Consider the following 22,668-nt stretch of genomic DNA (forward strand, 5'->3'; position numbering starts at 1 on the left):
CAGGGTGTCCTTCTAAAAGACTGAATTTACTGAATTATGTAGTTTACTGCCGTGTGGAAAGAGCATACGTGTAGTGAGTTTGAGTTTTGTTACCTGTAACTTTTCTTCTTGGTTGTGATCTACGTCTGTCTAGTTAGCTATGCAAAAAGTTATATCCATATCCACAGGACAGACGGGCAGGGATTAAAACACTGAGAGTCCCTCTAACTACAATGAAATGTCTAAATGCGGGAACCCTGCAAAAACGTCACAACAACATTTCAGCAAGTAAAATGTTAGTAAAAGGTACTGTTTTATACGTTGGTGTAACCAGAGTTGGAGAAACATTGGGATTAATCTATCCCTTTCAGACTAGATCTGAAACATGATGCCAATTAAGATTAGGGCAGAAAAGTACCCTATAATTTCACCCCTGGTTGCCCCAGTCTTAATTGCCCTAGTTATATATGTTTGTGTGTAGCTGTTCTCATTTACATTTACATTTATTCATTTAGCAGAAGTTTTTATCCAAAGCGACTTACAAATGAGAAAATAGAAACATGCGATATATCAAGCAGAGAATAATACAAGTAGTGCTACTATACAAGACATATAAATTGAGTTCAAGTGTAAGTGCCAGAGTAAGGTTTTTTTCTGTTCTCACTCGTATTAGATAATTTATCAGTTTCTATACTTCCCGATAAGTCGTTTAGTGAACTGGAATGAGTGATTGAGTGTTTATGGGGCGTTTAAAACACATGGCAGATAGCACAGGCGAGGAGAGGTCGGGCTGGGAGTCGATTTCCCAAAAGAGCCGATTCTAGGTATTGAGAGTTTATACCAAAGCGTTGGACTCGATTCTACAAGGTAGGATTCAACTGTATTTCAGTCTAGATGGAGTTGATTGTGCGCTTAAAAATACCGATTTTTATATGTGGCCCTGTCAAGTTCTGTAGGCTGCAGCCAGGTCTACTTGTCGAGCCAGTTTAAACATTTCGTCCATAACTCGTGGAGGCCAGTAGATGTCGCTGCGTTCTCTATTTAGTGCTTCAGAGTTCCGGAGCATTTTGTTCCCGACACATTCAGAAAGAAATCTTATAAACTCAAAACTTCAACAGCGCGTCGTTAACATGTAGATGTAATATATGTAGCAATATGTGGTTATGTTTAAAAGGAATTGCTGTCAGTATGCTTTCGTGGCCTTCGATAGCTCAGTTGGTAGAGCGGAGGACTGTAGTGGATTACTCATAGAGATCCTTAGGTCGCTGGTTCGAATCCGGCTCGAAGGAATCATTTTTGGTCGGATACCAAACTCACACCATCCGAGTTTCTGAAACCATTGTCCCTTTGACTGTATATATATGCGTGGATCTCGTAGCACAGTTCAAAGGTGAAGCCAAAATGCCTCTGAGGGCATCTAGTGTCTGGCTGCGGTACAGTCATTAACCCCACCCATTCCTATTATATTCAGTGAGACAGGTGGCAAACTTCCATTTTAAGTTACATCTCACAAATCATTTTGAGGAAGTGGTCTGTGCTTAGTTGACCTTGAAATCTGCCCCAATATTTTTTTTCCTTACGATAAATATGTTTTATGGGAGTTATTTGGTGATACATAGAAGAGCATGTTTGATGAGGTGATTGACAGTTTTGTATACTACAATTTAGCCTTATGAACGCACATTCACTTAAAGCTCTTGACAGTTCAGTAGCAAAGCCATGACTTGGTCTGCTTTAAACTGTTGTAACACCCTCACTGGGGAGTTCTTTGCAGTATGTCTAGTATGTTGCTCGATTTGATGTCTAAGCCAGCTCGTAGTACTGATGATGTTATATCTTGCAAACTGACATGAGTTAACGAAGTGAGGGCATAAACCAAGGCAGTTAACACTAGCTAAATTTCATAATAATTTACTATTGCCTGTAAAGTTTAGCCAGTCACTCCTTTTTAAACAAATCCACTGTCCACTTGGCCATCTGTACACCAATTTTCACAAAATGATGACTCCCATTTAGACCCAAAAAAGGCTTCAGAACCGCACAATGGGAATGAATGGCCATGTTGTCTCCTCATTTAGACAGTCATTGGTTTGCATGTGCACTCTGCCAGAGGTCCTTCTGGAGAAAGAGACATGTTTGTCTTCAATGATGTTAACAAATGAGCATTTTAAAATCATGAACTTGTGGATTTCAAATATATATATATTGGTGTTATTTCTGTAAATAGATACATTTATCAATACTGTAAACAGGCATGTGCAATGAAAACATGATCAATACTGGGATTTATTGAAGTATGAAATCAGGACTACAGCCATGGATATGGACAAAGGTTAAGAAAGAACATGAGAGGAATATCATTAAGGCAAATTCAAAATTATATAGGAAAAGAATTGTTTATCAGCCTAATGAAGATGTACATCAGTAAAGTATACAGTAAATATTCATCTTATGAGTATAAAGCAAGGGGGTATGTGTGAGATACTGAAGTTGTTGTTTTTTTTGGCCTAAATTACCAACTTGTTAATAGATAAAGTCCCCAATGATAATGCATCAGGTATGCAGTATCCCTAACCCTAACCTTAACCAGGTATTTCACAATACATGAACAGGTTTTATCAAAATATTTATTCTTTTGTAATTATGCCTCAAATGATGGCTTTACATATAAAGAAAGCACATTTCACAGGAATTAATGCTCTTGAAAGTATGGCCACTATTTTTTGAAGAATAAATTTGACTGTTCAAAAACACTTATCTGAACAGGTGAATAAGTGAATTATTAATACAGTAGGTTAAGTGATTTGTAAAAATGAAAATCATAGGTACCAACTGAATTTTGATCCAGTTATGGAGCGCAAGTTATACACATTAGTTAAAAAGTGGAAGGAATATTGGATGGTGAATTAGCATTGAGTGTGCACATACCATAAGGCATATTTCAATATACATTACAACAACATAATGTAAAGAATTCTGCTAAATCCACTCAGCAGCCAACACCTAAAGAAAAAAAAAAAAATCAGCTCAAAATAGCATTAGACAGGCCAAAGTTTTATTGTCAAACTTAAAGAAAACACAACACTTACTGCAACATTTATATGTTTTATCCTTCCAAAATAATTATATTCAGCACAGCATTTCACTAGATGGGTTTTAGAGATAAAAAAAAATAAAGCTTGTTATTTTCCTTGCTTAGACTCCAAGAAGTTTCTTGGCCATGTAACCAGGCATACTGTAGAGGAACAGGGCAACGATGGCGAGCAGGAGCAGAGCTAGGACAATTTTGATCACAAGCCACTTGTACTGATTGCAGATGAAGTAGCGGATTGCTTTTAGTGGAGTAATGAACCACAAGAATGTAGTGTCTGGACGGCTGTTGAAACAAAAGAGCAACATGAGCGTTATGTTTGTAACAAATTTTGACTAAAATTATGAGTAATTATGAACCATTTTGAGAAGCTTAACCGTTTTATATAGTGTCTCTTATAGCACTTTTATTTTGCTAGTTCTTTAATAAGCAAGCTGTAATAATGTTAGCAAAAAATCTCTTGACCCACACCACATACTTGCTTTTCAAACTGATAGCAAACAAAAACTCAAATGGTCTATAATCATTCTCTTTTCTTAATTTACTGTATGTGGCCGGTTAATTTGTTTTGACAAGCCAACCTAACGTTTGTTCATAAACCTTTCTTTCTAATTTCTACTTAAATTGCAGCAGCGTGTATATGGTCCTTGGTGTGCAACACATATTCACCAACGCAGTCTTGGGTTCTGCCCTAATGATACACAATTATATTCATTCATTCAGCCAGATTTAGCAGAATTGCTGAACTGACCTTCTACAAAATCTGTTAAAACAGAAATACTGATATTTGGTGTCTCCCTGCAGTAAGATCACTCACTTTAGAGCTTGATGACTATTTTGTAAAACCAAAAACTACAGTTATGGACCTTTATATTACCCTTGATAGAAGTTTATCTAAAGATTGGATCTCTGGACTGTACCAGCATGTTACAATCCACACTGTTACCTGGAAAGTCAGAGAATGCTACCCCAGTCTTATTCAAGCTTAATTGGCTGCCTGTTATGTTCTGCATTGACTGCAAAGTCTTGCCTGTTTTAATGTTGTTTAAATTATGTTTAAAGTTCTAAATCTTTTAGGCATATCTTTCTGAACTCCTGAAGCAATATAGCCCATCCTGAGCCCACAGCTGAGGCAGGGCAACTATTGCAGTTTAGGTATAACCGGTAGATAATGTTTTCCTTTTGTCATGCCTAAGGTCTGGAATAGAGTATAATATAAAAGCAAGCTCTATAGGTTGGTTAAAATCCATGTGCTTGTTGGCCTATTCGTAGTGACTGGACGTTTTGAGGGACAAATATGCATGTCAATGCATTTGACGTCAATGGTGATTTCCAATAGCTACCAGACTCCATTCAGCACATGACTACGTGGGACTGTTGCATTTTCCTAAACATGGTTAAGTGCACTTGGATACTTTGAATACAATGTAAAGCTGCGTATAGTCTGCAAGTAAAGCTAATCATAAGGTGTTGTGAATTGTTATGAATTATGTATTGTTCAGAGTATTCCATGACCAATGTCTCTACTATCACTTTACTTTGTAGGGCATGCCCTTTGTAGCCCATGCAAAGCTTGACCTGGCCTGGTTAGATTCATATATCAGTTTATAATTACAGATAAGATTAACATATGTTAACTTGTGGCTCACTCTAATATTGCAGAATGGACTGCTGCAAAAATAAGTGCTTGTTTCTGTAAGACAAACATTTGGTCTTTGAAGAAAAGGTCCAGAAATCAGTACATGGGTAGAGTTTATTTATTTATGTTGGTCACACAAAGCACAGTATTACCTTACATTGAGGAAATACAAATTTATTTGAACTATAAACAATCAAGATGGGGTGCTAATGTGGAGTCATTACCCAAATGGTGCAAACAAGTAATAGCTAAGAAACTGTGTATTTATTATTATTCCACAAAGATAATATAATTTGCAGTCACACTGATGGCCTGCTGTTGTTTGTGTCTAACAATTTAACAAAACATCAATTCTTATCATTTTACATGTTTTCTGTAAAGCCTGGGCTATAATGCAAACCTGTGATTTCTTACAGCTGTTACAAGGAAAAAATGTGAAACTGATTACCCCTCACATTCCCTTCAAACCATGCACTATTCTAAGAATTATATGATAATTCAAGCTATATTTGTTTATATGTAAATTAAAGTCCTGTCCTGTATGCTGCACCCACTTTCCATACAGCCCTTGACCTAGACCTAGAATTTTGAGCATTAAAACACTTGAAAACTTTAAATATGGAAAGCGCAACTTAATTTGAGTTTAAGTAGTATGTCCCTTAACAGTTTATATGTATTATTTTTTAATATCAGCAAGTTTACTTTATGATGATAGAGTAGTCTTTTAAAGTGCTTCTTTGAGTTGCTTTTAAATCTTATTCGGTATCTGAAATCTTTTGAGATAGTCACTGCATACATTTGCTGAAAACACTTACTAAACATTGCACTAGAGATACGTGTCTTGGGGACACCAATTCTCAAATACACATACCATACATATAAAAGTATTTTACCATTTTCCTCATCTTATTAGCGAAACCTATGCCAAAGCAAAGAAAATCTCTTAAATGCAATCACATAAATGTAATAAATGTCAATTTTGTTACTATTACTGAAGCGTGGAAATATGGTTTTGATCAAACAGTATGCAAACATGCTTTTGTTATTTCAAAGAGAGTTTGTATATCACTGCTTCTTAAAAAGATGGAAGCTACTGCATCTAAGATGATGCCAGTGTAAAATTAGTTGTTATAAATAATAGAACGGCCATTTAGGCACCAAGTAGCTTTTTCACCATATACCCAGGCATGCTGTAAAGGAATAAGCCCAGCATTGCTAACAACAGCAAAGCCACCACTATTTTGATGATCAACCATTTGTAGTTGTTGCAGACGAGATATCGGATTGCTTTGAGTGGACTGATGAACCACAGGAACGTTGTGTCAGGGCGACTGTAAAACAAAAAGGTTAGTCAGCAAATGTTCAGGACTGTTAGGAAACATACTTAAGAAAAGAAACACAGTGAAAAAATCATCGTTTTAGTAAAATGTGGTAGTATAACGCAAGTGCTATTTAGCAATATAGGTCATATTTGGCATGGTCCTTTTCCTCTATTTGCATGAATGCTTGTTAACTTTTAATTTAGGTCATTTTTTTGATAGTACAGTTTTGGCATCAAACTCATCTACATGTATCTAGAGTATAATAAAACTGATTAATGCAATATGTTCACAGCAATAGTATACTATGTTGCATTAATGATAGCAGATATTTAAGAGAAAATATTCAAAGCATTTGTGACATATTTGATATGGGACATAAAATCAGCAAAATGTCAATTTTCATACAATGGTTATAGTTACACTATAACCATTATTCTTAGAGCACTACTTACCATACAAAGGAAGTTGGAACAAATCCGGACTTTGGATGCAGAAACGATCATTTCTTAAGTGTCTCTGAAGTAACTTGTATCCGTTTCCCGTGTTAAAAAGATTACATTTCTATTTTTATGTCTATTTAAAAGTAATATTTGTATAATTGTTTATCGTGATCTTTTACTTACACCATTTTTTTTGCTTATTGAGGGGAATTTCCTTTTGTGTCTGTGAATAGTATTTCCATGCATTTAGAGCACAAATTTAATCACAAATGTTTATTTTGGGAGTCCTCGCAGAAAGAGAAACACCTCCTACAGTTCAGGCCCTGTACTGGCCTGTACTCAGGCAGTGGATCTTAAATGTAGAAGACATATGTGTCTAGAGCATATGCTTTATGTTTTATAAGGCTTCATGTACTGTGCATAGATTAAGAAAATGTTGTCCCTGTGCAGTGGAGTTCTTGTAGTTAGAAAGGTTTAAAATGTTTATGCTAATCAGCTACAACATGTCTTTGTTCTGTGCTATTCTATTTCCCAGAAAAGTGACACAAAACCACTCTGAGATGCCATGTACTGGTTTCTGATTTCCTATAACAGTCAAAATACACATGAAATCCTCTATACAAGAAAACGTCATCCTCATCCTTTCTCTATAACATTACTTGCTGTATTGTTGTATTAATCAGAAAAAAAAGAGACAGAAGTCTGCATTTTTGATAGTTTTATCAGCTCTTACTTGGGTTTCTCTAGAGGCTCTGGCTCATTCCGTCCTTCACCAACAGGACTTTTTTCAGCTTCTTCACTTGTCAGGAGGTGGAGCTCTGCCTCTACTTTCCCCTAAAAGATGGATAAAGTCATCAAGTATGTGCTGTTTACATTTAATGAGTGATAGTTGTAGTTTATGAATTGTGTTGTCTTCATGTACCGTGATTTCCATCTCATCATTTTCATCCCTGGCTATAAATGGCCACCAGCCCTTGATTCTTTTCTGCTTGAAGATGTTGACCATTGGCATGTCTTGTTCATTAAGAATCATGTCGAGGGTGCACTGTTTTGCAGTTTTTGCACCACGAGGAAATCTGTTTAGGTCTAGTTCAATTGCACCTGAATGAGAACCAAAGTACTCATGTAAAGACATGACCTTGAGTCTTAAAAATGTGCATACATTAGTCAGAAAGTGAATTTAGAAAGCAATTGAATATCTTACCCAGGAAGTCATCTGCAGAGAAATGGTCTGCATCCCAAACTTGCAGGTTCAGACGGGCAGGGATCTTGTACTCGGTCTCGTCCCAGGAAAACATGGATTCCTTCTTTGAGATGACAATTTTCTCTTCAGCCATTAAATAGTCAAAGGGGTAAATGAAGCGCCAGTTGAAATTTCCTTCCCCCGTTAGGGAGTGGTAATGGACATCTGTGTCTTGTTTGTCTTCTTGTTGTCCTTTAAGCCATCTGAGAAGCACAAAAAAAGTTGAACTTGACATGGACATAACTAGCAAAAACGGTCATGTTATGTGGTGATCATAATTAACAACAAAGGCATTTTACCCTCTCACAAAAATATCACTGGACTTTTCCCCTGTGAATATATCATCATCTTCCAGGACAACCTCATCTGTATTCCAAATGATTACCCTGAGTTCAAACCTGTCATTAAGAAAATAACACTTAAATGTTTCAGTCATGTATCAGCTGACATTCATTTATAACTTTTACATATAGATTATATGAGCCAAAATAGTGTTTATGAAAGGACCCTACTTCTTTGCTTTGCGTGGTGAAATATCAAGAGGGGGTCCAGGTGCAGGCATGTCTTTTGGGAACATGTCCACCCACATTTCAATTCTCCCCTACACAAAAAATAGGTCAAATAGAATGGTTTGCTTAAGACTTAATGACACTTTACTTTGAGAGTTAGATTAAGTCAACCAAGTGTTAATATTCTGATGTGATTTATTTACAGAACCATTGTAGTTTTGTTACACAATTTCAGGCATTGTAATTATCACTGAGTTAGATTTTCAGAGATAGACCACTGACCTGCTCAATCCCGGGTTTATCAGGGTTTAGGAGAGGTCTTGTTTCTACATGCTCATGGATAAGTTTGCAGCCCATTCGTGGAATGTCCTCCCAGTGATTAAGAACTGCTAGAGCAAGGTGCTCATCTGTCTGTTTTTTGAGCCCTGTCAGAAATGATTCTCATTATGGAACAGTAAATAGTATTTTCACATGCTTGACTTAATTGGGACCTAAGAACCATGATTAACATGTAAGAAGACACTTTGACTCACTTGGTTTGAGATTTCATCATTTCACAGTTTGATGAATTTGATGAAGAGCAAATTTTCTAATTGACTGGTTTAGCGATTGTTCTTATCTTCTACGGCTGCGTCAGGTATTACTTCTGCTCAATTGAACCTGATTACATCTATGACTAGTCATATGGTTGATGTGTTGCCCACTTTTACATTTCTAGATGGCTAGATATAAGACCGCAAAGTCAATATCCTGAAATGATTTATTTCCTTTGTTTATGCTGTCACTGTTTTCACAGAATTGGATAAAACACCTGTTATGCACTGTTCTATGCACATTGGATAGCTGCCAACAAAGTCGCAAAGTGATGTCTTTCCCTGAAAACTCCTCACCAAGCCCCTGTTGGATCGGCACTGGTTCCTGAATGACAAAAAATCCCTGGAGGATACCTTGTTTTTATAGAACCACAGTTATGTATGTAACTAGCCTTCTATTTCATCTCCCTCCCTGCCTATGGCTGTGAATTTCACCTGGATAACATATGCCACAATGTAATGAAAAACCACCATAGGACTGATTGGAATTTAGAAATGTTGTACTATATTTATGTTTATGCACTGTAATGGCTACTATACACCTTTAGCATAGATGGAGACTTGGTGATATAGTAGAAGATGAAGCCAGTCATTCTTTCACAGGGAGAATCACAGTCAACAATGAGTAGATCTGGGATCAGGAGAGGTTTTTGCCAAACTGTTCCCATATCTGGAACACCACTTCTGAGTGCAGATCCCACTTTCCTGGGTGTATGCGCTGTCTTGAGTGCCTGTCATTCCGCTAACCATGGGAAGGAACATCTTAAGTTGAATCAACCATCAGCCCTTGTGCTTACCTGGTGAATGTATCTGTTTGACACAGTGTTGTTTATAAGGGACCAGTGCTTGGCAAAGACTGCCCTCAGTTCCAGCTGGTTGATATGATCTGATCTCAAACCAGGGCTCAACACACACTATGTGCCCCTGTACCACCACAATACTACCTAGCCAGTAAAAGGAGAGTCTGCAGGCCATTTTTTGGAGAAAGGCCTTGTGTCCCCAGGAAGCTAGAACTCAAGCCCCTCTTGCTGAGATGAGGGCAACCAGGGTTCCAGGGTGAATGTTAGTGGATTCCAGTTAACTTAATCTCACTAGTGAAGGAAGTGATATGACGAGGTTATACCTCTGAACCCACAGGTCACTAGATGGCAGGTGATGTGGAAAATCTAAGCCATACAAAACAATTTAAAGCCAACTTGCAGGCTACTTGGTTAGTGGTAAGGCTTGCAAGGTTATGAGGAAACCCAATTCAAGCTACCAGAGTTCTGAATGAACTCAAAAAGTATGCAAATTAGACTCACCCCAACTAAAGTATGCAAATGAAACAAAAGAGATTATAATGAGGTGATAGGAGATTGTAGGCACCTATTGTGAGAGTTGGAGAACAGGGTACTTGTACCTCTCACTGTAGTCACAATATGTTACACAGCTCTATAATGTATACATTAGGTTTGATGTCTATGAGGTAAGGAGAAGAAAGCAAAAGATGGCAGTACAAGAGTGGTATTTAGGCAAAAAACTATGTCATACATCACTTTCTCACAGCATGCATGTGCTGAAAGACTCCATGTGAAGGTCTCAGCACGCATGTGTGTATACTCAAAGTATCTAGGTGATATTCATCACCCCTAGCAGTTATTAAGGGTTAAAATAGAATCAAATATATGTATTTGAATATAGGAAATTTCGTGTTACATGAAGGCAGACAAAGGTGCATACCATTTTCATCCATAATTTCAGTTGGGCCTGTATAAACTCTGTTTGCCACCTTCACTCTTCCTCCAGGACCATACTGGGGTGGATCTAATTTGCCATCCTTGCAAAGCTTTGCTAGGATTTGTGTTGGTTTCATTGGGTCTCTCCAAACATTGTAACCATGGCTGTCAAACACAAATGGATAAAATGAGACAAGAAAAAAATACACAACCATAGAGTTTTGTTGGATGACTGACTAAATATTATCCCTGTAACATGTACAATGCTAGGCTAGACTGCAAATTAATTCATATATATATATATTTCCTGTCAGAAAAGCACATACATTGCATAGCTTGAAGCAATACCACATGTAGCCCTGTGCTTGCTGTAATAGCGGTTCTCCAAATCAATTTTTGTCTCCCCAATCAAGTCATCAGTGCCAACCAAATCCCAGTCATAGATGGACACAGTGAGGGTGGAATCCATAGGGAATGTAGCATCAATGTCAAATGATCTAGGAGAATTAGGGAAATGGATTTTAGTTAACAGCATATTTTCCAGCATATTTTTTTTTAATCTAGCCATATGTACAAACACTTATTAATGAATTTATTTTTTTTAAGAAGCTTGTTTCTTCTCTATCAACATTAACTTCCTATAAACATACTTTCCAAAGATAGGATTAAGTTGTTTAGAGATGTAGTTTTCTTTGTCTTTGACCTCTGACTTTCCCAGTTTAATTGAAATGTATGGATCTGCTTTCCCGTTTATATCTGCAGGGTGCAGATCAGTAGCCTGTGACAAATTTAGTATCAGTTAGGATTTCACACATACATTAAGACATCTTAACATACATATGTACTCTTATATCTGGCTGTACATACCCTTATGACATAGACTCGAACTAAAACATTGATTGGGTCATTGTGTGGAATGTTCTGGAAAGTGCCCATGTTGGGATCAATTCCCATTTCTCTATACAGCTCATCTGACACTTTGTACATACACAAGGAGCCCTGCAATAAGAAAACAAAACAAAAAAAACAAACTCCTGACAGTTAGATCGAAGAATCTAAGTAGAAATCTTAGTAGAAATGCAGCAAAGATTATTTCCTATTATTTGATTGAGGGGCTTACTTTGAATTTGCCAACAAGTCTGTCCTCATCCATTACATTTTCATCATCATCATCACCACTCTTTCCTCGATAAAGATTAAAAGTGTGGAGCCAGTCTTCAAAGTGATCAAATTCACTCTCTAGCTCTCTGTTGAATACCTGTTGGAAAAAACCCCCAAATATACTGTCCAAAACTATTTAATGATAAACATGAGAGCAAATTACTCATCACTGTCACCAAAATAATCTTTCTGTGGTCTCATTTTTTGTGTCTAGCAAAATAAAGTAAAACAAGACAGAACAAAAAACAAAACAACAAACACTTTTAGCAATATTTACCTTCAGTTCCTCAATTTTAGGCCTTTTCCTGTCAGCTAAGCCCTCTCCTGGTGCTGTTTTGTTCTTATCCTTGCCTTTTCCTTTTCTCTTCTTGTTTCCTTTCACATTAGAGTCAGGTTTGATATCTGTTCATAGGTGAGCAAGGGAAAGGAGTCCAGGGGTGCACACATGTAAGACATGAATTCTTAATGCAAGTTGCCATACTTTATATATTTTCCTCAATGAGACATAGACAATTTACTAGCATGCACATGCTCAAACAAATGACAAACTTCTGAAAATAAAAGGCTATAACTGGAGCATTGTACATAGCTATTTTTAAGTATTAACTACATTTTTATTCAAATGTATTTGGAATACTGGTAGAACTAGTCATCTATAAATTAACATGCTATACACATTTTATATTTGTGTTTAAAAGAGCAATTTACATTAAAATTAACATTAGAATAAAAAACAACATTTTAGCAGTTCAAATGGGAACATTTATATAGGCACATAACAGAACCTGTAGTTTCATACCTAGAGTATGATCCATTAATGATATCACATAATGACTACATTTACCCCTTCACTTCTCTGTAGTTTTCAGGGTTTTTTTTAATTTTTTTATTTTTTTTATTTTATTTTATTTTGTGGCATGAGTCATATTGCTGTCTTTACCTGCCCCATCTGCATCCATGTCTTCTCTTTCCTCTGCCTCTGCCTTTTCAGCCTCTTGTGCTTTTATGTTCTTCATAATAAGAAACATGTTACTTGTATTAACATTCTAACTATAAATTAATGTTAATTATGTTTCTAAAGACACTACTTAGATCTTCTACAATTCTGTTTTAAGAGTATAAAATTTGTCTCTTACCTCCATGAGTGTTTCGATTGATGCAAAGTATTTGGACCACCAATCTAGCATGCTCTCATCTAGCTGTTCTTCCTCAACCTCTTCCCCTTTCTTCTTCTTCTTCTTTCCCTTTCCTTCCTTGTCATCATCAGGCTATGATTAAAAGGAGACTATGCTGAACGCTTTATGATTTACTTGATCGTTTTACTTGATCAATTTATTGTAACCATTGGAGAAGAAGGAAATGAACAATTTCATTGCTCTGAAGTCCAGTTTAAAGTTTTAAGTTTTTATAGTTCAGACTTGGAATTATTAAATGACATTGGGAATATTTTAATCAAGTTCTTTCAACATTTTTTCAGTGTCTGGATGTCTTTATAGAACAATATGGAAAGGCATGTTGTCTGAGCAAGACCAGAAACCTACCACATATAAAGTGGTACATACTTACCATATCAACCTTAACAACTGCATCGGACGCCTGTTGGGGCAAAACAAAAATTATTCCAATTTTGCAAGGTAAAAGCATCCTGCTTTCAGAAAAGGCATGTTTGGGAAAAATTAAAAGCAAAAGTACATGTTTGTGGTACATACTGAGTCAAGTTTGACCATTGTCTCCATCTTTTTCACTGCAGGTTCGGGTTCAGTGTGGATCACAATTTCCTCTGTTGGTCAAATAGAGAATGCCAGAGTGTATTTCTTCTTTTCTTTTTTTTTCTTTTTTACTTTAAAATATGTAGCACTTTCACACACTTTAATATACTCTGTGAAACAGAATGCTAATCGTTCCAATTTTTTGATTGCCCTTTCTCTGTATCAAAGTGGAAAGTGTTTCTTACCAGCTTTCCTTTTAATAGAATGAGATTGCTTTTATTTTTTTTGTTACAGGGAAAGGTCATGGTCTAGACTGTAGTATACTCCACTTTAGTCAAGTATTTTACAATATAATTATTCAAAAATTGATCGTGTACCCACCCATAGCAGACCAGCTGTTGACACTCTTGTCTGGTGCTCTGTAGATGAATTTGCGCAATGTGGTGACTGCATGGGAGCCAACCAGCGTATAACGGCCAAAAGCTCTGCAGTCCACAACTCGAATATTCAGAGGAGGATGAAGAAGCTCATTCTCTGGCAGGTCCTAGTAAATCATAATGTTGTTATTCTTCTGGTTGTAGTATTGTATGTTATTTATAAATTGGAATGATGTAGAGAGGGATCCTCAACTTTAGTGCTGGAGACAAGTGCACAAGTTTGACCTCCTTCTAACACATTTAATCCAACGTTGATTGGGCTTGTTGATTAGCTAATGAGTTGGGATCAGGTGTGTTGGGAATAGGAAATAATAAACTTTTTTAAAAAATTTTTTAGGACACTGGCTTCCAGGACTGGAGTACCATCTCTCCATCATGTAAGCAATCATCTTTAAATAAGACTTGTTTTATACAGTTTTGGAATTCACATGTCAGTTGAAACCCACCACTTCAAACCATTTGACCAGTGTGCTAAAATTGGGATTTTTGTTGTAGTTAGGAATGAGAGCTGACTGTATCCCCTTTCCAGCACATTCTATGTCCACACGTGGTCTGTCAACTTGGGAAAGGTTTACTCGCTTCAGGTCCCTCAGGCCCCAGAATAAAACCTGGAGAAAAATGAACTCATTATTAATGCTTTGACTTTGAAATATACTGTATTTTTAGCATCACTTAGGTTTGCATGTAGAAGAGAGCTTTTCACCTCAATGCGGTATTTGCTCAGGACTGGCCTAATGCCAATGGGAACAGGAAGAATTGGACCACGGTCCATATCTGTGGGTCCATCTATGGGGGGGAGATCAGCCTTTCCACCTGGCCCAATCTAAAATATTTGTAGAAAATTTTATTTTATTTGAATTACCTTCAATTGCATTAATACAATTTAAAAAATAATTTATATATATATATATATATATATATATATATATATATATATATATATATATATATATATATATATATATATATATATATATCACTATACATATATGTATATACATGTATATATCACAATAGTTTTATCACCTGCAGGAGTTCAAAAGCTGCAAGCATTTCACCAGCGGTGCAGTTTCCACGGTACACCTGGTAGTACTCTAGCTGAGGAGGGAATCTTGGTGGCCCATAATGCTCATCTGACATTTTAGTTGTTGGCTTTGCAAATGTCCTTCCCATAAAATCAGCTTTGCCCTACAAATAGATCAAAATGTGCATTGTCAGCACTGACTTGCTTTTGAGCATGTTACCAAAATGTTAAAGCATTTATTGCTTACCATACTGTCTTGGTCATAGATCTCGATGACAATAATAGGAGGGTCATCCCTCAGCTCACTAGCCTCACCATACAATTCAACATTATCAAATACTAGAAGTTGATCCCATGTGGGGCAGAGGGTCTCGTTCACAATCTGACAGAAGGGAACCACATGATTTTATTTGAATTGGATGAATGGGCTAATTGTTTAAGTTGAAGGTAAAAAAAAAAAAAAAGTTTTATTATAAAGAGGAAACACTTACCTCTGTGACCTGGCTGTGAGTTGAAAAAAAGACTCTAGCAAAGGGGTCTGAAAGACCTGTGCTATCTGCAGCAAACAGGCTCCTTGCCTGGTACATGTGTACTCTCAGCTGGAAGACTTGCTTCACTGTTAGAAGCAATTTCAAATAGTTAGATTATAGATGCAATTACATCTGATTTAACTTTTCATTTATGTTGTTAGCCAAATAAATTCTGTTTACTGGTGTAGATCAAGCTGATTGGTGGAGATGAGTGCATTCCTGGGCCTTTGACAGCCTTGTTCTCCTCAAATCCATTTGGTAGTCCACTCAGGAAGTCTTTGCGCTGCTTGTTTAAACCCAGCCAGAGGTACATTTCAGTCTTGGCTTGGACAGTCCAGCCTGCTGGTCCAAAGCTTTTTTTACCTGGGAGCTAGAGAAATCGATAGAGAAATATTTAGAATATAATAAATAAATAATAAATAATTTTAGAAAGGGTAATAGGATGTTTCATTCACAATCTAGTCTGAGATTTTGAGTATGTCGGAAATTAGTGCTTTACTGGATTTAATCTCACCTTGAAGAAAATGGTCTTGACTTTTGCACAGTCTTTCCCAATCTCCTCCTCCACATTAGAGAAAAGGAGGTCTTTGGACGGCACTCTAGCATATGCAATGCGTTTTCCATTGCTGAACATCCATATGTAAACATCTGGAACACTGTGTTGAGGCTGCAATAAATCCAATTTTACATATTGTATTGGTTTCCATTTTTAGACTATCAAATAGCATAGGCAAATAGGCCAAGGAACTATTTGTAGTAGTTTGTCAACATTACCTCATCAGACAAGAATCTCAATTTCTGGAGGAAGTTTTGTGCCAATTTGACTTTATCCTTGACAGTTTTCTTTTTCACCTGAGATCGCATCGCTTTTGCTTGTTGGCCCATAGTTTCCTAAATACATAATTCAACAGTTTATTAAAAAAATCACAACATACAACATCTTAACTATATTTGAAGCTTGTGAATTTTGTGGCTTCTTTGAGAACCATACCAGCTCCCACATGCATAATTTCAGCTTTTCTCGATCCAATTTTGTGAGCCCTGTCTGGCTTTGGTCCTTGTTTGCCAGTGTTAGAAAGTTGCTAAAAGAGAAGTTGTTTTAGTTCTTGAGTGTATATAATAACACCACTGAATAATAAGAAACTTATTTGATGCAGTGTGTTTTGTTAAACCAGGCTGGCCGAATAGTCATGGATGGCTGGCATAGTTTGCTGCTTTCCCTGCTCTAATGTACTGTGTACTGGTACAGTATTTACCTAGTGCACTGAATCAGCCCTTTGTAGTGAGAAATTTCTGTAGAAACAAACTTCCCTTTGGAGTAGAAATTTCTGTTTTCTACTCCAGCCATCCAGGACAAGATTTTGGGAACCCAGCTCTAGAAGGTATAGGGTAAACTTTTCAAACCTGCAGCCATTGCTCAGTTCTTCTAGAACTCCTCTGAGCCTACGCTCAGGAAAAGCTTTCTCCGTTTTAATTATCTCCTGAACATCATTCAGTCCTTCTTCCTTTAAGGTAATAAAACAATATCACAATCTGTTTTGGACATCTATTCATCAAAAATGTCTTAGAATATTTAAAATATGTCACCTACCAACTTATCTGCAATGTGGTCTATTATGTTGGCATTATATAGTCTTCTTCTCTGGTCTTGCCACCAGCTCTTAATATAAATACAGGGCTTTCTCTCAAAATATGGAAGGTGAAAGTAGTTCCTGTGGGATGAATTGAAAATTACCAACAATAACAGTAACTGCAATGTTGACTTCGATAGAGATATTCACATACCTGTCAGTGATAACTGGTTTCATTGGTGGAGTGGTGGACACTGATGACAGTTCTCCATCATCAGCCACCTCTTCATCACTTGAGGCTTGGATAAGTTCGGACTCTTCATCACCATCCCCTTTCTTTGATTTCTTTGTTCTTGGTTTGGTAGGGATATCAACATCACTACCATAATTTCCTAGTATAAAGTTGACAATTTATTAATGTTAGGCCTTCAGCTTCTTTGGATAAATATAGGATGGTAAATGTTGATTTTTCATGTTACCTATTGTAACTTCAAAGTTAATGGGTTTGTCACCAATCTTTCTGTCAATCATAGTTGCTTCTAAAAATGCTCCAAACAAAAAAAATTCCTCAATTTTTCCAGTTGCATTCTAGATTTAGGGACACAGAGACAAAACACATAAATATACCTGTTCTTCTGGTATTTTTTAACTTCCCATAATTTTTCTGTACTATTTTACATAAAACTGAACATATAATAAAAGTATACACTTAAATAGATACAATTTGGATATGCCATACCCAAACCTATTAAAACATCTATTCATATCTAGGCTTAATAAAGCTATAAAGTTTGCACAGAATTATAGTTACATTCTATTGTATTGTAATTATATTGCAATATATTTAAAATAAACCTAATTCTTTCTAGCAATTTTCTGAAAACCAGACAGTGTCAACCAATATGATCTTCATTCAGGTTCAAAAGCAACCACCTTTGACTTAAAGAGCAGCAGCACATATGATATAAAGTTTTGCCTTGAGTTATACTATTACTATAAGTAAAAAATATACTATTACTGTAAAAATGTGATTAAATGCTTAATCTATATAAATGTTAACACTTAAGCAAAGTGTCTCTATCCTACTGTGGTGAAGATAGTCTCACTAACAAAGAATGTTCTAAATGAATAATGTGGAATATTAATTAAAAATAAGAGCATTAATAAATCACAGTAATTGCCCAGTAATGACCTTTCCTATCTTTAGATCACTTACCTCCGAAATGTTGGGTACTCCTTCCACTTGGACCTCAGGAGAGCTTGTTATCTCTGGAGAGGATGTGTCCAGAATCTCCACAGCCAGGCTGATCAGCAGCCGGGCCCGAAAGGAAACTCCCTCTCCAAGTCCCTCATTCAGATCCTGATACTCGTCCATGAGGGTGTAACTCCGCGTTGAACCATACATGTTCACCCAGGCCGGCCCCAGAGTTGGGAGAAAGCCTGGTAAGAAAGGATGAATCCATAAATTTAAATCTGATATTACATTATGTAAAAGGCTACAATATTAAAATATAGCAACAAAATATGACCTAATATTGACCTTTATCTCCATCATTTGAGATCTTTCGTAGGTCAATGAAATGTGTTCCAATAGCCACATCATTCACTTTGTCTGCATCACGAATTTGAACCTTTATGCGTTTGCACAGTGGTGGAAATTGTTCAGTGAAAATGATCTGCTCATTCCAGATAGGTTCATAGCAGCTTTTCTGGATGGAAGTTTTTCCCTACACATCATAAGAAAGAGGCCATATTTAAAATGCCATACTAAAGTGTGAGTGTTGACAAATGAATGTTAACCAGCTAAAAAATCTCACCTTTTGACCAGCAAATAGCACCTGAACGTATGGGTCTACCAGGTCTTTATTCTCACCAATAAACGCCTTTTTCACATTGGCCATAATGCTGGTGTTCATCTTAGGCAAACCTTCAGCTCTGTAGATTTTCACATAGAATCTGGCCCATTGACGGTCAGCTGGAACACCTTCTGGCAACAGAAGATTCCTATAACAAAGAATAACATATAACTTAAATATCATTTTGTTTTAACTAATGTAGGCAATTTTTGCATGATAGAGTAGATTTTCTTTATACCCCTCAATGTCATCCTCATCAGTTTCATTGGCCTTGTGTGGAGTTTTGATGTTGTCACCTTTTGTAACTACAGCAATGTCACATTTGACATAGCCTTTACACCCTGCAGTAATGTCATCAGGATCACATAAAACAGCCCATTTGTGGTAGAACTGGTGGTCTGTGAAAGAGGGAACCTTTTACTAACTTTCTAGCCGACTCTTCTCTTGCAAAGATTGTGCAGCTGCAACAGGTACACTATGAGAAATGCTTTTACTCTCACTGTAGAATAAAATATTCAGCTTAGGTAGAATGGAAGAGGGATTTGCTTGTTACCAGGCTGTGAATAAACTGTTCCTACATCCATCTTGAAGGCACCAACCATTGTTCCACTTCGCAGAAGATTTTTAGAGTGGATTACCTATAAAGAATATATATTATAGTGAAGAAAGGCTCTTTTTCTATAGCTGAAAAAGGATGATTAAGAATTATCTTGTGTAGCTTTAAAAGAGAACTTACTGACACCCTCAGGATCTTATCAAACATAACATCGGGAGGAACATGGAACTCGAAGACAAAGTACTGAAAAATGTGAGGGCACGAGCAATCATCAAAATTGTGTAAATTGAAAATGTTGAGTTATTATATTGAAATGAAAGCACGTAAATATATTAGTGTGATACAGTATTTTAGTATGTCAACAACCTTTACAGGAACCCGTAAATGTATGTAGAACTCTACAGTGAGGGATTTAGCAAGGTTCCTCAAAAATATGTTCATATCCATGGTGGTCAATATTACCTCATTGTAGTAAGGGCAGTTGGTCGATTCTTTCATTGAAGTGTACTTCTTCTCATCGCCAATTTCAACACAAACCACTGGATCCATGTTCAAGCCCACTAGTTGTCGGGCCTCAATAACTGTAACACTGACCTACATAGGTGAAATTTTCATGCATGATTTTAAAGATTAAGGATTTAATATTTAAGGAGTCCTACAGTTCTGTTTTACTCAAGATAATTCAGTGGATGTGGTGAAATTCAATTTCAGTTGACATTTACTAATACATTTGTTTTTTTAATCTTAAATCATTTAATCCACATTGTGAATTGAATTTATGTCTACAGTTGGTGTAATTGTGAAACGTATTATTGATAGATATGTATGCTATTTAACATACTTGGAAATCCATCAGTCTTCCAGCACTAGGCTCAATTTTGATGTCAGGCTTTGATCTGAAATAAAATTAAAATAAATAATGTGCATATTTGTTACACTTCAGCATCTTAATGCAATGTATAATATTTTGTGTTTAGATGCATGCTCACCTTTTGTTAGAAACATTAGTTGTTACAGCAGTGACAGAGGCCAGTGAAATGGTGTCAGGGTCTGGTCCTTTGCCAAACCTTCTGTCCAAGTCCTCTGTCTCCAGGATGGCTGGCTCATCTTAGAATACCAACAGTCATCGGTGGGTTATTGTAATAATCACTTTTTTGATATTAACTTTTTAGTTTACTTGCATTTGTAACATGAAATGAAAATAAGACCAAAGAAGCATCCTTTTATGACTGATGGAATGAAGTGAAACATTTTAGCTCTTACCTTTCCCATCCTCCTTAGAGCCACGGGACTTTCCACGCTTCATATTTGAGAAATATATTATTTTCCACTCTATGAGACACAGAGGAGAAAAGTGGAAGTTGATACAATGAAGAAGTACACATAAAGTACATATTAAGTACACATTACAATTAAGATACATTCATTCATTCATTCATTCATCTTCAGTAACAACTTTATTACTATTTTAGGGCTGCGGTCGGTTCAGAGCCAGTTAAAGAAAGACTGGTCACAAGGCAGGAGAATTCACCCCAGATGGGACACCAGTCCATCACAGGGCACCATTCACACACATACACACATACCTACTGGCTATCTAGCATAACCAATCCACCTATCTGTATTTTTATATACAGTGGTAGGAAACCAGAAACCAGGAGCAATCTCATGTAAACAAGAGAAGAACTGTGCACAGACAGTAACCCAAGCTTAGGATTGAATCAGGGACCCTGGTGCTGTGCGTTCGCAATGCTACCCGTTTTATGTAAACACCATCATGCTGTCCTATGAACACACAATTGAATGATTTTGAATAAAGTTAGCAGATGTAACCTAAGTTGTAAGTCGTCCTTCTGGAGTAACCATTAAAAGTTGTATGTAGAATGATACAACAGATCTTTTCAGACCAGGCTTCCTAGGAGGAAGATAATTTTTGGAAGCTAAGAACCATTAACTATCCAAAGAACCCTTGAAGAACCCTTAAAAATGTTTCTCTAACGTTTATGTTTCTAAGAGTTTGGTCTCTAAAACACCCCAGAATATTACACAGTATATTATATTAGTAGGTTATTTAAAGGCATTAAAAATTTTACATTTTAGAAGGTCCTCCCTCATTAACACATTAACATATTAATACACGTGTACTTAGTACACTGAAATGTTTGTCACTTTTAATTAACGCTGAATTAGAGGAACTGTGCTTTTTATCCCATATTTAATTTACACCTACTTTTCCACCCAACTGTTTCGGGTATTGTTGCACAGCGAACCTAGTATCTTGTGATAATTTGGCCTCAAGGGGGATTTTAATAATTAAAATGGATGACCTAATTCCATCAACAAGGCAGGGATGCATTTCAAAAGCCTGCCATTGTAATAATAAGGTTTACATTAATTGATTGTAGCTAAATGGCATCAATTACATTTGCACAGTAGAAAGATTAGAAAAGACCTTGAAAATGAGGTAGACCAAGCAAAGCAATGTAGAAAAAAAAACTTTTATGCAAACTTTGGCAGAAGCATTTTGTATTTTTTTTTAAATGGAAAGCAAATACTAGACACAACTATCATAAAAGTCAAGATAAAAGTTCTTCCATATTTATTCTGTATTTATTTACATAAACCAAGGTGACTGTGTCTTTTCTTCAGGAGTGTGTAGTTACAGAGGAATCTGTTAGCATTTCTAATTTACACACAAAGCATTTAAGATTATTTCAATAGTGCTCTGAGATACTCTAATTTTATCTCAAAAACAATTGAGAATTTTTTTTAAAAAATATGAACTGTCTGTATGTAAAATGCAGGCCTGAAAATATTGAGCTATTTGATAAAGAGACAAATGTTGATTTTCAGATGTAACTATTTCATGGTATGTCATGTCTGTATATTCTCTAATGTCAAAATTTTAAAGACTATGGGACATAATGACACGATTAGAAGGTAAACAGTGTGACTACAGAGCTTCATGCAAAAACAGTACAGTTTAAAAAAGTTTACATACCATAAAATAGATCAGATCTTCAGGTCTTCAGAGCTTCTGCACGTAGAAGAAACTCCAGTGTTTAATTTGATTCCAAACAAGTTGTTTTACATAGTCAAAACCAACATTCACTTGACAGAAACAGAAAGGCCCCAAAAGCAAAGTAAGCCAAAAGAGTTTGGTTTGGTTCAAGGCTGGAGTTGGACAAGAGAGATGTGATACACCAATTAATAGTGTATGAGAGCTGAACCTGAGACACTAGTAACTAGAACTAGATCCTATTGAGAGTCATCACTCTGGGTTAACACTGGCT

General features: G+C 36.4%; 1 protein-coding gene and 1 non-coding gene across 2 annotated transcripts; one reads left to right on the forward strand and one right to left on the reverse strand.

Annotated features, from left to right (window-relative positions):
- Positions 1-1,179: 1,179 nt before the first annotated feature.
- On the forward strand, positions 1,180-1,268 carry trnay-gua (transfer RNA tyrosine (anticodon GUA)). Its single transcript is given in 2 exon segments — positions 1,180-1,216; positions 1,233-1,268. It is a non-coding gene; the product is annotated as a tRNA-Tyr (tRNA).
- Positions 1,269-4,817: 3,549 nt separating this feature from the next.
- On the reverse strand, positions 4,818-20,698 carry LOC108269528 (otoferlin). Its single transcript, XM_017475472.3, has 41 exons — positions 20,639-20,698; positions 20,365-20,482; positions 20,217-20,271; positions 19,838-19,969; positions 19,556-19,618; positions 19,373-19,457; positions 19,058-19,217; positions 18,781-18,967; positions 18,504-18,690; positions 18,180-18,403; positions 17,443-17,551; positions 17,178-17,355; positions 16,984-17,104; positions 16,797-16,897; positions 16,384-16,474; positions 16,167-16,283; positions 15,907-16,059; positions 15,573-15,762; positions 15,354-15,478; positions 15,110-15,244; positions 14,865-15,026; positions 14,542-14,661; positions 14,285-14,446; positions 13,783-13,945; positions 13,402-13,472; positions 13,259-13,288; positions 12,829-12,960; positions 12,633-12,702; positions 11,970-12,094; positions 11,652-11,789; positions 11,399-11,530; positions 11,182-11,309; positions 10,858-11,028; positions 10,536-10,696; positions 8,506-8,648; positions 8,227-8,315; positions 8,014-8,112; positions 7,676-7,917; positions 7,394-7,572; positions 7,205-7,305; positions 4,818-6,040 (listed from the first exon to the last, which is right to left on the reverse strand). Exons 1-41 carry the CDS (start codon positions 20,679-20,681, stop codon positions 5,860-5,862), a joined length of 5,373 nt encoding a protein of 1,790 aa, XP_017330961.1. The 5' UTR covers positions 20,682-20,698; the 3' UTR covers positions 4,818-5,859.
- Between the last annotated feature and the right edge of the window lie 1,970 nt (positions 20,699-22,668).

The sequence above is a fragment of the Ictalurus punctatus genome, chromosome 9 (genome assembly GCF_001660625.3).
Source record: "Ictalurus punctatus breed USDA103 chromosome 9, Coco_2.0, whole genome shotgun sequence".
Classification (NCBI taxonomy): domain Eukaryota; kingdom Metazoa; phylum Chordata; class Actinopteri; order Siluriformes; family Ictaluridae; genus Ictalurus; species Ictalurus punctatus.

Coding starts and splice junctions, on each gene's coding strand:
- LOC108269528 (XM_017475472.3), bottom strand. CDS start 20,681: ATGAAGCGTGGAAAGTCCCGTGGCTCTAAGGAGGATGGGAAAG. Junction 15,245..15,353: donor CTCACAGCCAGGTCACAGAG/GTAAGTGTTTCC, acceptor CCCTTCTGTCAG/ATTGTGAACGAGACCCTCTG. Junction 12,961..13,258: donor CAGTTGTTAAGGTTGATATG/GTAAGTATGTAC, acceptor TTTTAATCATAG/CCTGATGATGACAAGGAAGG.